Genomic DNA, 16,058 nt, shown 5'->3' with positions numbered 1-16,058 from the left:
TAAAGCTGGCACTACTGCCCAATTATCTCAGGTCTAAGGAGAAGTTAACAAGGTTGGGGGAAAAGAATGTATCCACAAAGAAAGCCCAACCCAGCAGCTACGCTGGAAATTAGCTCAGACTGGGTTCAGCAGGGGTGCATAGCCCAGACTCATTTGCTGTGGCCAGGTTTGCACATTCTTCCCCCCAGGCAAAGGGGGAGGAGAGTTTTTGGGTGTGATTTCCAAAGGTGGTACAGAGGGGTGAACACCCATCCCCTGGCTACAAGCCAGGTGAGAAGCAGACCCTGCAGAGTCCTCCCTTGCACAAACTGGCTCTGGTGTAAAACACACCACAGGTCACAGGTCACACTCACCAGGGACATTCATGTTAGAGGCAGTCTTGGATAGGACCATAAGTCAGAGACCCCCCAGAGTGCCCCAGACTCACTTCTGAAGATTGCACAGGATCGACAAGTGTTGCACCAGAACCAGTCTGTTGTAAAAGACACTGCAGAACTGTCCCCCCCGCCCCCAGCAGGAAGGTGAGTGGGCATTCCCATCTATACCTGCATGTTTATTAACCCACTGAACTCTGTTTCATGGAACCCCCACCACCGAGACGACCAGAAGAAGAGAATCAATGGGACACCACTGGACCCACAGGGTGAACAGCTTTCTACTTCATCTGTCACTCTTCATTCTCTCACTCCCCACTTCTCCTTTTCCTATTTATTTCTCTCTCTCTCTACCTTGTATTTGCAGTTAAATAAAATCCATACTATTGACTTCAGCATGTGGTCTCGTTTGCATGTTAATTGAGGGAGAAGCATCTCTCTAACAATTGGATCATCACACCCTCCCCAGCTCCATTGGCCATCTCTGGACACCTTCAGCACCTCAGTGTCCTTTTTGTAGTGAAGGGCCCAGAGCTGGATGCAGGATTTGAGATGTGGCCTCACCAGTGGCCAGCACAGAGCCACACCATTTCTGCTGGAGCTGTAAAGCCCTGAAGGCTTTGCTGTGCCTGCCTGCTTCAGGGAGAGCAGCTGCACAAACAAATCACTGTGCATGCCAGGCTCTGCTCAGGATGTTCACAACCATTCTCCTAGGGAACCATGGAAAGTATCAGGTGAGAAAGCAAAGCAGGAGAGAGGAAGGTGCCTCAGGGGAGGCTGAAAGAGTTTGTAGCACCTCAGCTCTTGCTGAGCTTTGGCTTTATGGCACCTGTTTCCATTTCCCTAAATTGGCTTTAAGCATGTTTTGGAGGCACTTCCATTCCTGTCCTTTTTGCTTTGACTCTCTGAGTCCAAAGTTACAAACTTTGTAATTCCCTTTAATTTTATGATGACATGAGAGAAAGCTCAGGACGTTTAACAACATCCCTGCTCACCTTTGTACAGAGAGGTATTTCCAACATAGCTACTTTTCAATGTGAAACATTCTTCCAATTCACTGTGTAAAACAACCAGTCAAGCTACTTCTCTTCATTTCAACAATAATTTTAGCACATGTCCCAGCTTTGGAAAAAAAATAAGGTTTCTGCAGCTATGGAGTCAAATAAATTTCATCTGTTAACAACAAAAAAATATTTTACAGATAGTTTGGGCATGACATAGCACACACTGGGCAGTCAACTTGTTTTTAAAACAAGAAACTGTTACACAATTTTTACAGACATTTTGGCTGTAAGAGTTCATTCTATTATTACAAAAACCCAACAGCTGTGATGTAATCAAACATTTTAAGTGAAAATAAAGCACATGGCACATTGTATAAAGATCTAAACATTTGTAACCACATTTGTAGCCATCCATTTCCAGACAGAAATGTGCTGCAGAGGGGATTACTGGTTGATAAACCCTTCAGCACCCAGGAGATGAGGATGAAGGGTGCAGTCTGACCTGTGCCATTGTCCAAATATATTCTAGCTGGGTTTCAAGAATTTTTCCTGCCTTATCCCAAAGCCAGGGATACTAAATATCTCACTACAGATGGCTTAAATAAAATAAAAGTAGTTACACTGCATGGGAAAATGCATAAACTTGGTAAAATAGAGAACAGGCTGCTCCCAAAAAGCAGTCACTGACCAAGAACGTTAAGCAGAAATAAATTTCTTTTAGCAGGGTAAAACCACAAACTATTCCAGCTTCTATTTGTCTGGTCACTCAGAACCCAGTCAGGCTGGTGAACAACCAGTTTTAAATCACCATTTTTTGGTGTTGTTCAGCTCAGTACCCAGATTCCTGAAGTCTTAGATTTTGTCTCTTTAAAGGGAATCACTAAAGTGCTCCAAGACCCACTTGTGAGAGGCTGCAGTGGCCTGTGCAGCTGCAGCACATCTGGAGCGCCCCTTGAGCTCCTGTTCTGCCAAGGCTGACTACAGGTGCATTGCACAGGTGAGCTGCATGGGAATGTCTGTCTCCCAGGACACTGGCAAGAGTGCAGAGGTCCCAGTCCCAGAAATCTGGAAGCAGCAGAGTCCGGGAGGGCGGCGGGCTCAGCGCCGGCGGAAGGCGCGGGAGATCCTCCAGGCGTTGGGCTCCTCGTAGCGGTTGTAGAGGGGCTCCAGCCGCTGCTGCTTCTTCTGCTTGCTCAGCTTGGTTGGGTCAGAGACCTTGAAGAAAGCTGGGGCAAACTCCACCAGCCAGCGAGGATCGATGGTTGTCACCTCCCGCATGTACTCCTTGGTGGTCAGCACCAGTTCATGATACACCACCCTGGGAAAAGGGACAGCAATTCTGGAAATCACTTTTTTCAAACAAGAAGCAACAAGGCAAGGGCTGGAAGAGCTAAGCTTGCTCCTTTTAAGTTCCAGAAGAACTATCCAGAAGAGTTATCCCTATTTTTCCCCTCCTACTTCACAGCTGCTCTTCAGCACAGAATTCCTTCATCCCATTTGAAACAATGCTCTCTCCCTCTTCAACACCCAGTGCTTTAAACCCACTTCCACAATAAAGAAATGTGCAATCACAACTTCAGGCCTGGCCTTGGCTCCAACAGTCAGTCTCATCTCTGCATAGGCAGAAAGTTCAGCAGCAGAGACAAAAGTAGACTTGAAACTTTTCTCATTGCTAAGGAACCAGCAGCCTCTGCTCAGACTGTACTCCACAAACAGCACACACTTTCTCTGTGATAAAGTCTGAAGAGAAACAGGAAATCCCATGCCTTACCATTCAGGCTGCCTGTTGAAGAGAGCACTGGATGGGTGGATATAGACAACCTGCTGGTCAATGAGTGTCCTATAGCCTTCCTGGGGATCCTTCTTGGCTGCATTTCTGAAGAAACCACTGCAAATGGCCTTCTGGACCCGAACTGTGGCCTTCCCACAGGACACCACATCCAGCTTATGCCTGCCACACAAAAGTTAGAGAGAAAAAGATCAGAGCTCTCCAGATTTGGATGCAGCTACCAAGGTGAATTTAGCAAATTTTCTTTAGCTATTACAATGTAAGAACAGTAAGACACAGAGTCAGAACTTGTCCTCCTTGACCTGCTCACCTGTCCATGATGCCCAACATCTGCTTGCGAATGTCCTGAGCCCGGCGTAAGGACCGGGCCTGGATGAAATTTTCATAGCACCAGGGATTTGAAAACTTATTATTCTTCCAGGAATTGTACACAGCCAGCAGCGTGAGGTGGTCACCTTCTGTTTGATGGAACTTGGCTTTCTTTTGATCAGCAAGTGCTTGTTTATCCTAACACATAAAACATACATCCATCAGATATTTACATCACAGAGAAAATTCCTGGACAATACAAATGACACAGGCTCCTTGTCATTCCTATCATGACATTTTAAACCTATCATGATTATGATACAGGATTAAGACACAGAATGTTTTTCAATTTCAGTCCCTATTTTTGAAAGAACACATCAAAGTAAATGGCTCATTTATACTGCAGGAAGCATATGCACACACTGCACTAACCAGTTTTCTTACTGCTCTACAAATTAATTCAGTTATTCATCAAGAAATGTGCTGAAGCAGTAGGTTTAAGCCTGGTGATCCACACACCTCTCCCATCTGCACATAAAACATTAATCAAATACTGCAGTTACATAGATCAAAACTGAAGTTAACTACCCTGAAGAAGTAATGGATCCAAGACAAACCTGATCCCAGCACAGCACAGCCTGCTGCTTACTGACTTAAAAGAAAGCAGCGCACGATAAAGGTGCCATGAAGAAATACTTTCTGTGTATCTGAAAATGCAAAGGCAATCTGAACTCCAGAACTGGGAGTGACTTGGTTTAGGCTGTATGTGTTTGTTGAGAAATGCAAGACCAATTTTTTAAAGACTTTTCACTTCTACCTTCCCATCTACAAAGAAACTACCAACAGCACAGCTACGGGCCCTTAAATGAAACACAACATCAGAGAAGTAATGCACAAACAAATGTTCTGACCAAATTACAAGTTTCTTTTAGGAAATATGCTCACTCAACCCCTGAGGCATTCACACCAAATCCAACCAGAGTGTAACTCTGCTGCCTCTGGCTCAGCTCCTCACCTTTGGCCTGTAGAACACATTCTGCACAGACAGCATGGAGACAATCGTCAGCATCTCCTCGCTGCAGCCCAGATGCACAGACATGATCAACATCTTACACAGCATAGGCTCCAAGGGGAATTCTGCCATCTGCAAGAAACATGTTTCAAGGCATTCTGTGAAAAATCTTCAGTCTTCTCAGTGCAAAAGAAAGCAATGCCCTCTCTCACATATTTACTTTGCAAAGAGGTGTGCTTAACCCAGAATAAAACTCACTCAACGTGAAGCAAATTATTTGTCTGTATTCATGATCACAAGAATATCCCAATACTTACAGGAAGTTTTTGGACATTAATAAATGTAAACTTATTAACTGCTCCTTAAAAAGCAGAAGGTACTTTGAAAAAGCAGAAGGTACCTTAAAAAGGTACCTTAAAAAGGAGAAGGTACAGCAGAACTGTGGTAAATGAAAACCTACCAAAAAACCACAAGAGAATGACAGCAAAAGGAAACCAACAATGCTAAGCAAGGCCTGCCATGACTGCTCTCATGTCATCCCATGAATATTGGCAACCCAGGCAGTGGTAAGAGGTATTTTATTCTGCCTACCCTGCGCCCAAGTCGAGTGAGCAGCCCCTCATCATCCAGAGCTCCCAGGGTGTAGAGCTGCTCCATGGCAGTTATGAGAGTTTCCATGGGGGGAGCATCCATGAAGTCAAAGGACAGCAAATCATTGATGCCCATAGCCTGGGAGGGATTGGAGAAAAGCCAAGTTAAAACACTCAGAAGGAAGGCAACAAACTCCAGCCAGAGATATAACACCAAACAGTGAGGCACTACAAAACTTTAGGCAATCCTAGGCTCATGTCTTTGTCCTGACTCCAGGTGCAGCCATGAATACACAGCTGCCTTCCTGCACTTGAAATAATGAGCACTGGCCCACGGCATTCCTGCACTATTCAGCTTTCTGGTCTGTCCTTTTGATACTGTTCCACACATCCCTCAAGCAAGATGATTTAGTTGAGGAGAAACATAAGCTAAATGCTGCTTTTGGGACTTGTGTCTTCTAATGCAGTGTGGCCTGACAGTGCCACAGGACCTAAAGTGTGCTCCCAGAAAGGGGAATGGCAGCATCTTTCCCAGCTGTGACTGGGTTAATCCAGGTCACAGACTTCCAGAGGGATGGTACACACTTACACATGCCCAGGTTTGCAGCTCTAAACCCACTCTAAAACAATGCATCTCACCTGTTAACAATATAAATGTCCCCTACATAGGAAATGCTGCTGCTTGAGATTTCTGTTTCTCCTACCTCTTGCAACTAACTGTTCTGTGCAGCTGAAACTCATCATTTAGCTTGGATATCCAAGCTATTCTAGCCCTCAATAGAAAAACACAGTGCCTGAAAATTGCTTTTGTTCAAGTCTCCCTTCCAAACTACCTCTGTTCACTAGAAGGATGTGAAATTACAGCACTGCTTCCCGAGACTCAAAGGCAGAGACTCATTTGTTGAAACACCACGCTGGCTTGCCACAAGCTGGTGAAATACCTACCTTCAGGGAGAGCACTGTACTGGCCAAATTTGTTCTCTGGATTTCAGGCACGTTGGTGGTTAGCATCTCATCTCTGTATGCACGTTCTGTGTATAACCTGTAGCATTTTCCTGGGCCTGTCCTGCCAGCCCTGCCTGCACGCTGCTTGGCTTGAGCCTAAAGATAACAAAGCATCTCAGTGAACAGATACAAACTGGAACAGGTGAAAACAAGTAAAATAAAATGGCTATCCACAATTTTACTTGTACTGATAGAAAGGCTTTCAATACAACACAGGGAAGTGTGTATTCTGTAGGTACAGCCTCAAGGAGCCATCAAAAATGTAGATTTATCATTGCCTCATTTTGCTCACCTGTGCTTGGATGCCACATTGGCAAGACACACAACACCCATGGGGAGAGCCAAACACAGAATATCTACCTGGGAAATCGGTGTCACCACCAGCTGGTCAATTCCAGTCTTGGAGTTATAAACTTTCTGCTTCACAAAGCCAGGATCAACCACGTAATATATTCCATCAATAGTCAAAGATGTCTCTGCAATGTTGGTGGCAATGACAACCTGCAAATCACAGTTTGAGTCAGCACCAGTTCTGTGTCAGGCTGCCAAGCCAACCCCACCACTCAACTTCATCCACTGCTATAATATGAGCAGTTTGCTACAAATGCAACCACTGTCAATGCTGAAAGGAGAAATTGTTCACAGGGAACAGGAGATGTTATCTACAAAGATGGACAGGTTTTAATTATCTACCTTTGTTTAAAGTCTAGGCAAAAAGGGAGAAGTGTGTGATGAAACCTACCATTAAAAGCAATAGAAAGCTTGTAAGCAGACTGCACTGACTTCAGGGGGATTTTTACCTATCACTCAGACACAGCCTGAATTCGGAGAAAAATCTTCCTGAGAATGTATCTCTAGATATTCACTAGCTGCTTGGTAGGACATTTACTTCCATGTAACAGGAACTGCATTTAGATTTTATATTTTGATATTAACTGAAGTTAGTATCCTTGAAAGACAGCATTAAATAACACACCACGAACACTCCACACAGAGGTTTGCCACACCAGATATTTGTACACGTGTTCAAAGGCTTAGATAACTTGATATGTATACAACCAAAAATATGCTCTAAGCTGTAAATCATCTTTTCCCCAAAAACTTTATCCTTTCAACACTGTAATACACCCCACTATTAAAATGTATCAGCAGAAGATGAAAGGACACACAGATGAAATTACCTTTCTGCTCCCTGGTGGGGCTGGGTCAAAGATCCTGGTCTGCATTTCACTGGGCAAAGCTGAATATACTGGTAGGATGATTAACTCTGGAACATCAGGTCCTAGAGATTTCATCCTCTCATAGAGGATTTCACAGGCAGTGTCAATCTCTTCCTGGCCAGTTAGAAAGACCAAAATGTCACCTACACAGGAAGTAAATTAAAACATCCACAGAATCAATTCTGTTCATTACAACTCCTGCATTACCATATTTTCATTCCTCATGTTTTCCATTGATGAGGATCTCCAAGGTTTGCTAGCAACTCTTAGCCAAAGGCAACAAACTTCAGTCTTTCACCCAAATTTTTCAGCACTTTAGTTACTGTATTTGCAAACAAGAAAGAACAGTCCTGACAGCATTTTGCTCACATTACTAATATAATCCATGACTTGTACAAAGACCTTGCTCAGAGGTCTTTAAATCACCAATAACCCAAAACCAGTCTCTACTCACCTGGTGGCTCTGTTAAATGGATCTGCATTACTGTAATCAGACTGGCATCCAAATAATCTGTCTCTGGCTCTTTCGTGTACAGAATTTCTACTGGGTATGTTCTGCCAGGAATTGTGAAGATTGGTGCTTCATAGAAATACTGAGAGAATTTCACAGCATCCAGCGTTGCTGATGTCACTATCAGCTTCATGTCCTGCCGTTTCTGCACTGTCTGCAGGAGGACAAAGTTCTCAAGTCATTTTTTGCCTTTGGAACTATCAAAATATGGCACTTGACTAAAGCCAGACAAATACAACCAGTAATAAAAGGTGTTTTAACATCTGAGTAGAGGTGCAGCTCATCCCAGTACTCAGAATTTCAGAAAATTGACCACTGAGGTCCCATTTGAAGCCTCCATTAGCAACATTATCACAAGAAAGCTTTTGGCAGAGCAGGATGAGCAAAGCAAGACCACTCCCCTGTTCATCCACCATTATGAAGATCCAGGATGGCAAATTCTCATTGTTTCTGCTGCATTTTGCTTGCTCTGCGTTCACTTCACTAAGATTCAGACTATAAACCCTTAAGAACATTTGCTCTTGAAGCACATGTATGAACCTAACTTGTGTGACTTCACCTTTGCCTGTGCTCTCCTCCCCACACAGAGGACACTGAAAGCAGTAAAAACCCAGTGCTACATTACCTTCTTCAGGAGCCCAAAGAGCACATCTGTATGTATGGTCCTCTCATGGGCCTCATCCAGCATGATGATGGCATACTGGGTGAGATCTGGGTCTATCAGGCACTCTCTCAGTAACATCCCATCTGTCATGTATTTGATGACAGTCTCAGGGCTGGTGCAGTCTTCAAACCGAATGGTGTAGCCAACCTGGAGGGAAGAGTTGCACAGAAACAGAAGTTACACAGTGATCAGCATCATTAACTCCCAGTTTGATTATTCCACAAACTCACTTTACAGCCTACAAGGAATAGACACATGGACACACAATAAAACTAGCCCTACTTTTCATGCTTATTTTGGCATGTTCTTCAACATGGAAATTCACCTCTTGTCCCAAGCAGCAACCAAATTCCTCTGACACCCTTTTTGCAACAGACATTGCAGCCACTCTGCGAGGCTGAGTACATCCAATCTTTCCTCTTGAGGTATATCCTGCCTCAGCCAGGTATTGGGTAATCTGGGTTGTTTTCCCAGATCCTGTCTCTCCAATAACAATCAGAATCTGGTTGTCATGCACAGCCTAGAAAAGATCAGAAAACACACACTTGTAAAAATTTTTTTAAAAATCAAAACAAACCAAACAAAATCAGCACGGGCAATCTGGGATTAGATTAAGCAGCTCTTGCTTTTGCTTCAATTGACCCAGACAAAAAGTCATTTAAGTATTCCTACTGATCAAGACAGCAACCTGTTTAACTGCTCAGCTGACTTATCCCTTGCTCACGTGATCTTAGTATCAATTTTGACTTACATTTTAAATATTTGGAACCTCATTAGAGTATACAGACATATATAACACTTTAAAATACATATAGTGAATTGAAGTTCTGCATTTAAAATGATCAGCTGGCTATTCACCTATCAAAAAGTTGAACCAAGACTATTTTAAATTACTGCTTGCTCAAACTAGAATGCCTTTTTATGAGTCTTACTTGTATCAGCTGCTCCTTCAGTCTGAAGATTGGGAGACTCTCTCTCTGTTCAATGATGGAAAGCTGGGTCTTCTTACCATAAGAAGCTTTGTTGCCACCAAATGCATGTTTCTTCCACTCTGGGATATCATTTGGCATCATCCCAATACCTCGCATGTTTGCAGCTATTTGTCTTCCATCCACTAGAAAAGAAACGATTTCATCATTACATCCAGATTCACACAGCACAGACCCTGATGATCCTGCTCCAACTGCTCCATCATCCAGGCCTTCTATTCTGTGTGTTTAAAAGGTTTTTAAGTTTTCAAGTGGATATCTCTACTATTACAAGAAATACCTGTACACTTCCCTTGATATTCCTATTTCCATTTCAGTAGAAAAGCATTTCTTCTTTGACTCACTTTTAAAGTGTGGCAGACAAACACAGTATGAAGACATTTCTCCTGGGTTGCTCAAGTAGCACAAAAAAGGCAGAGTTTACCTGTGCTCAGACATACCATCAGGGAGAGGATCCACCCAGTGTGTGTTGAGGCCCATGGGGATGGAATCCATCTCTGCTTCTCTCTGGGCTTGTTTAAGTTCACGCCTCTCTTTAGCTAAAGCACTTTGCATCATGGCAGCCTGGGACAAGGAACCATCTGGATTCTGGAGAGCAAGAAGAAAAGACTTCAAGCACTACCATTCCTTCACCTTCAATTATCTTTCTGTTGTCACTGTCATTTAGAAGCATCTTCTAAAAATGCTTTCAAAATGTTAAATTTTGTTTATTGGATTTCCAGGGTATTTCCATGAGGCTAGCCTCATAAACTTTCACAGTGATAACTAATATGGAGCATCCTTACACTGCCCAGTCAGAAGCATTATAGGCACAACCAATGAAAAGTAATTCTTTACTACCTTCTACTTTCAAAAGGTAAGAAAAAGCAGAACAGAGAAGTTTTGTTCTAACACACCTATGTAAAATGGCATTTCAGTTCCATTACTCCACAGTCAGAACCCAGCTTTATTTGGAAGGAGTTCAGTGGTTATGTTTTTCAGGGCTCTCAGTAATGAGCACACAGGAAACTGGTTATTAAATTCACAAATATTTCTATCATTTAATCAAGTACATTGGTTTTAGCCCTGGAAATTTCTTACCTTTACTATTTTAATGGGACTCATATCCATGCTCTGTTTAGTGTGACCTCGAAGAAATGGTGGCTCTTCTTCAACTAGCTCAATCTCAAGATCCTCATCTAAAATTCACAAGTGACAATTGCAACAGAAAAGTTAAACATCTGTGGGGTACATAAAAGTGCCTCTTCAAATAATGCTTCCTGTGTATTCTTAAATATGAGGTACTTAGGAGTTTTAAATGTGAAAACAGTACAAATAAAAATGCACAGACAGGGCTCATCCAAATGCCACTAATAATACAGCGAGAGGAACCCTAGTTGAAAGCAAATTGTGAGATGCTTTATAGTTACTTCTATCATCAATATATTTTTGAATAAAAATACATCCAGAAAGACAAGGAATTTACAGTAAGACTGCTGGGAAATACTACCTTCTTCATCATCAACTTTAGGAAGAATCCCAGTCTCCTCATCAAAGTCAGGAAACTCTTCCTTGGAAAGCACATTAGCTGCAATCATCTGGGAACAAAATGAATACACCATGAATACGTCCCCGTGAATGAACACAACTCATGCCTATGACTCAGTTCTAACCATTCCTGTGAAACAGGAACAAAGGAATGGTCCAGTATCCTGTATCCTCTCCTCAACTCACCCAGCCTCTGACCAAACAGTCCTTTTGTTACTCCAACTAAACAATCCCAGATCAGAAGCCAGCAATTCCAAGTTAATGAGTACGTTACACAATCAATTAATCCACGAGCTGTATTCTAGTTCATTAAACTCCCTGGCAACTTGATCACCTTTATCCTACTTCCCTGAATGCAGCACACACCTGTTTTATCTCCCACTTCTCTGGGTCTGAAATGCGGGTGAGGCGTTTCCGCTCCAGGCTGTCGTCCTCCACCTCGGGGGCGTTCACCAGGGACAGGTGACTGGGTCTGTCCGGGTTCCTCATGGAGGTTTCTTCGTTGGTTTCTCCAACCAGGTTCCTTCTACGGTTTGGGTTCAAGTCCTCCCCAGTGTCTTGATCAACATCCTACATCAGATGGATTGATTAATCAATCAGCTCTGCACTTCTCCTCATCTATTAACTCTGGTGCTTTCTAGTGGCAGTAACCTCCTGTTCACAGAAAATGCTGTTTTGTAGGCTTTTTGGTTTTTTTCAGCTGGTACTGCCAGGTAAAAACATCCTCAGACATGGAACACTTTACTCTGTCTTGGCAATAGTAGTGATTTAGTTTAAAATTAAAAGTTTCTCTCCTACTGAAAAAGGAAGACAAACAGCCAACAGCTTGAGGTTTGCCTTGCCTTGTCTCTTTGATATCATGTCAAGCCAAGAAATTGTTAGGAACACTACATCAAAACTAGAGAAAACGTGTAAAAAGTAATAGGCCACTTAAATACAGAACAATAACTCAGTTTTTAACTCCCAACTGAACGGCTATGTATTAGTCTTCATCAAAAAGAGTGAAAAATAGCTAGAAAAGGCATAATTTTAAGAATTTTAACACCTCTGTACCTTCATGCTCAGGCTGGTTTTGGATCCAGTAAAAGATAACACTTTGACTTTCACTCTTTGTCCTTTGCTCACAACATCAGCAACATTGGCAACCCGTCCTTCTCTTCGCAGCTCTGAGATGTGGACCAAGCCTTCCCAGCGTTTCCTGGGAGTGAAACAGAGGGGCATGAGAGGGGCACATTACTGCTCTGACAGCCCTTCAGATCACTCAGAAACTATATTAAAATACATTGCTGTCAACAGATTGTGTATGTCCACAAGCTGGTTTTTGTAATGAGGATTTTATAATTCTCTCCTGTCAAATCTATTTTTCTGAAACAGCCCTTCAAAGCCCAGAATACCTGCTGGTAGCTTCATCACATCTTTAAGGTACCAGCAGAAAAGAGAACTGAGCTGAAGCAGATCTATAGTAAACATCAAAGGGTACCTCAGTCCTTCCAGCTGCACAAAGCACCCGAACTGCATTATGCTCGTGACTTTGCCGTTGTAGATGTCCCCGATGGACGGCTCCTCAGCTGGTGGTCGGTCTATGTGCTTGTCTCTCCACCTCTCATGGCTCTTTTCAAGGTACTTCTCCCGATCCTTGCGGTCCTTACTGGGACTCCAACTTCTGCTCCTCGACCGGTATCTGGATTTTCCCCTGTTCCTGTCCCAAGTCCTGGAACGGGACCTGGAGCGAGATCTGTGCCTTCGCTTCCTGTCCCTGCTACGACTTCGGCTCCTCTTCCTTTTCTTCGCCCTAACAAACCAAAATTAGATCTTTGCAGTGGATTTCCACCTCAGGCAAGGAGAGCAGCCAAGACCTTCCCCCCAGACACACAAGGCACCTACCGATGGTCGCTGCCCCTCTGCTTGCCCTGCCTGTCAGCACTGGGCATCAGAGCTTCCAGTTCTTTCAGGGCATCAGCTGCCACTTTCACATCATCTTCATCCAGCATATTCTGCAAGAACAGAAAACTGATGCCCCTTTCTGCAAAAGGGCTGATAAAAAGCTTGTCACAAAGAATTAATCTACAGAATTATCATCATACGTGTATCTATTTACAAAAGATGTGTATCTGTTTACAAAAGAAAGAATGCAAGATAAAAAAAGATCAGACTCAATATGTGATAAAGAAAAAAGTAATAAAGCACTCTCCCTATTTGGCCACAATACTGAGACAATTCTGCTTTTATACAATAGAAAGTTCCATCTCAATGCCCCAAATTGTTACAGAAATACAAATTCCAAGTCCCTCATAGCATCTGAATATAAAACATTTTTAACTGGTTTGTAACACATCATTACTTTGAACATTATGTAAGGAAGGCCAGGCTACAAATTTTATGTCACAAGAGTCTCATCCTCATCCACATATTTTGCAAAATAGTATTAACATGGCAATTGCTAATAGCTGTTCTTGGCAACAATGTGCAGTAACACCAGCCTTCTACCTCTTCCACATTTCATTTCTCAAAGTTCACTTTATCCATGCATTAGACAGAGAAAAAAGGTTGAAACTAACTGGGAAAAAAAAAAAGTTTTTACACAGTCACAAAAGAAATCTGAAATTACCACCTTACCCTGATGTTGGGATTGTCTGGCCTGCAAAGGGCTGGATACAATTCCCTCAACTTTTCTTTCTCTGATTTGGGTTTGACAACTGCCTCTGATTTTGAGATTTAAAAAAAAAAAAAAAAAAAAAAAAAAAAAGGCACAATGAAACACAAAACTTAGAACTGCTACAATTCAGTCTTCATTTTTCTATAACTGAATATAAAGTTTAATTTTCGTCTGAACGCAAAGGCTGATACACCTTTTACAGAAATTCAATTCAAGGAATACTGAATTGCCTTCCTTCAGAGAAAATTCTGATTATTAGTGAATATTGGACACTCTGAGCAGCACACTCAGAGTAACAGCAGCAGGATTTGCCTTACAAGCCTACAGCAGGAACTGCATCAGTCTCACCCCACGTACCTTTGCTCGTGGATGGTTTTGGTGGAGGCCGCATCGTCTGTATGAGACGGAGCAAGTTACTGATGAGGGAATCCTGAAAAAAAATATCAATAAAATACTTCAGGAAACGGCTGCCTTCAAAAAACACTTTCATTATTAGAATGCACAAGCGGGGGTTTATTCACAGGACAAAAAATGCTCAATTCTGAAGATGTAGGTTGATTTTTAGAAACTATCACTGGGCTTTGTGAATGCCCTAAAAAGGCGTAAGTTGAACCCCAAAATAATTAGGATTATTTCATCTAAATGACTTTTCTGTTAGTAATTTTAATCACCTATTTAATCCAACTACAGTTATTCCTGAGGAATCAATAAATACAGCATATAAGCATCATAAGAAGACTTATGACAACATCTGCCTTCATGAAAAGTTGTTTCTACCATATTTTATATGCTCAACACAACAATAAGGAATTTGAGTCCTCAGGAAGAGGCTTTTCAAAGACTACAAAAGTTTCAAAAAATATGAGGAAGGGGAAGGCAGAGGAGATAGGAATATCAGAAGCTAATTAGTATGCAGTTTTCCAATTGAAGAAAACCAATAATAACTCCTCACAACTCCCTCTTTCAATCAGAAAGCTCTGTAAAATATGGCACAACAAGAATAACACATAAACAACGTTCAGGTGTCACTTACAGTGAACTCAGCTCCATTCTTCAGAAGAATTGCTTTAAATGTGTCAAACGTGGTATTTTTCTCGGCAAGACTTATCACAAACTCGGCTGTGGGGAAAAAGCATAAAGTGAACTGAAACAAGAGAGTAAAAAAGGGCAGTAAGGACTGCACGTGGGGACAGAAGCCGCTCTGGCGGGGCGGGACCAGCGGGGCTGCCGCGGGCCCGGGGAGCTTCTCCTCAGCCCTCCCCGGCAGCCCACACCGAAGCGTTCCCTCAGGCTCACAAGTTTCGGGTTTTCTAAGAAAAATAATGGTTTTCAACGTTCAAATTCGAAAAGCACCTTCAAAAACGCATCCGGCCCCACGGAAAGGGTGACTACCGCCCTCCGCAAGCTGGCCTCTGTCCGGGAACGCGATGCTCACCGGCCGCCGTGCCCGGGAGCGCCGCGGAGGTGCCCGAAGGCCGCGCCCGCCCCGCTTACCCAGGTCCTTGTCGTTGATGCCCAGGTGGTTGTCGAGCTCGGTGCAGACCTTGGACACCAGCGACAGGTACTCGAGCTTGGCGAGCTCCTCGGCCGCCGCCAGCTCCGCCATGGCCGCCACGGCCGCGTCCGGGGCACGGCGGAAGCGGAGCCGTGACGAGAGCGGGGCGGGCCGCGGGACCAGAGCGGGGCGGGCCGCGGGACCAGAGCGGGGCGGGCCCCGGGACCAGAGCGGGGCGGGCCCCGGGACCAGAGCGGGGCGGGCCGCGGGACCACAGCGGGGCGGGCCCCGGGACCAGAGCGGGGCGGGCCCCGGGACCAGAGCGGGGCGGGCCCCGGGACCAGAGCGGGGCGGGCCCCGGGACCAGAGCGGGGCGGGCCCCGGGACCAGAGCGGGGCGGGCCCCGGGACCAGAGCGGGGCGGGCCCCGGGACCAGAGCGGGGCGGGCCCCGGGACCAGAGCGGGGCGGGCCCCGGGACCAGAGCGGGGCGGGCCCCGGGACCAGAGCGGGGCGGGCCCCGGGACCAGAGCGGGGCGGGCCCCGGGACCAGAGCGGGGCGGGCCGGGTTTGCTGGGCAGAGCCTTGCTGGGTGCACGGCTGGGCGAATCGGCGCGGCGTGTAAAGGTTTTCAGTATCCAAAGCGGAAAGGCGCTCCCGCCTCCAGCGAAGGCCGACGAGCTGCGGGTACCCCGGTGTTGCACACACCGGGTACGGAGCAGAACGGCGCTGGGAGCCAGCCCGGCCCTTGTGGCAGGAGCGCGGGCCCCGCTTCCGTCCCCGGCCCCTCAGGCCCGCCCTGCCCGCCGGGCACGGCCGAAGGCCCGGCCGGAGGAGCTGAGGCCGGGTGCCCCGGGCAGTGGCGAGGAACGGCCAGGGCAGGGCAACAGCCGGGCTGCCGTGCCCACCGCCCGT

At 44.9% G+C, this 16,058-nt stretch overlaps 1 protein-coding gene across 1 annotated transcript; it reads right to left on the bottom strand.

Annotated features, from left to right (window-relative positions):
- Positions 1–1,291: 1,291 nt before the first annotated feature.
- On the bottom strand, positions 1,292–15,323 carry DHX8 (DEAH-box helicase 8). Its single transcript, XM_053999994.1, has 23 exons — positions 15,145–15,323; positions 14,684–14,769; positions 14,008–14,080; positions 13,611–13,696; positions 12,879–12,988; positions 12,475–12,786; positions 12,048–12,192; positions 11,361–11,564; positions 10,957–11,044; positions 10,548–10,645; positions 9,908–10,055; positions 9,411–9,592; positions 8,804–8,998; positions 8,440–8,625; positions 7,758–7,968; positions 7,265–7,446; positions 6,444–6,584; positions 6,024–6,179; positions 5,080–5,217; positions 4,492–4,620; positions 3,478–3,674; positions 3,150–3,329; positions 1,292–2,696 (listed from the first exon to the last, which is right to left on the bottom strand). Exons 1-23 carry the CDS (start codon positions 15,254–15,256, stop codon positions 2,477–2,479), a joined length of 3,579 nt encoding a protein of 1,192 aa, XP_053855969.1. The 5' UTR covers positions 15,257–15,323; the 3' UTR covers positions 1,292–2,476.
- Positions 15,324–16,058: the final 735 nt, after the last annotated feature.

This window comes from Vidua macroura, chromosome 27 (assembly GCF_024509145.1).
Source record: "Vidua macroura isolate BioBank_ID:100142 chromosome 27, ASM2450914v1, whole genome shotgun sequence".
In the NCBI taxonomy this organism is placed as follows: domain Eukaryota; kingdom Metazoa; phylum Chordata; class Aves; order Passeriformes; family Viduidae; genus Vidua; species Vidua macroura.
The sequence above is the reverse complement of the archived record's forward strand: the minus strand, read 5'-3'. Positions and strand labels throughout refer to the sequence as shown.

What these genes read in the sequence shown, in the direction of transcription:
- DHX8 (XM_053999994.1), bottom strand. Translation starts at nt 15,256, where the DNA reads ATGGCGGAGCTGGCGGCGGCCGAGGAGCTCGCCAAGCTCGAGTACCTG. An exon ending in CAGAGGGGCAGCGACCATCG is followed by an intron (nt 12,787 to 12,878) that starts GTAGGTGCCTTG and finishes TTGGTTTGTTAG; the next exon opens with GGCGAAGAAAAGGAAGAGGA. An exon ending in GTACAGTGCTCTCCCTGAAG is followed by an intron (nt 5,218 to 6,023) that starts GTAGGTATTTCA and finishes AATCCCTCCCAG; the next exon opens with GCTATGGGCATCAATGATTT.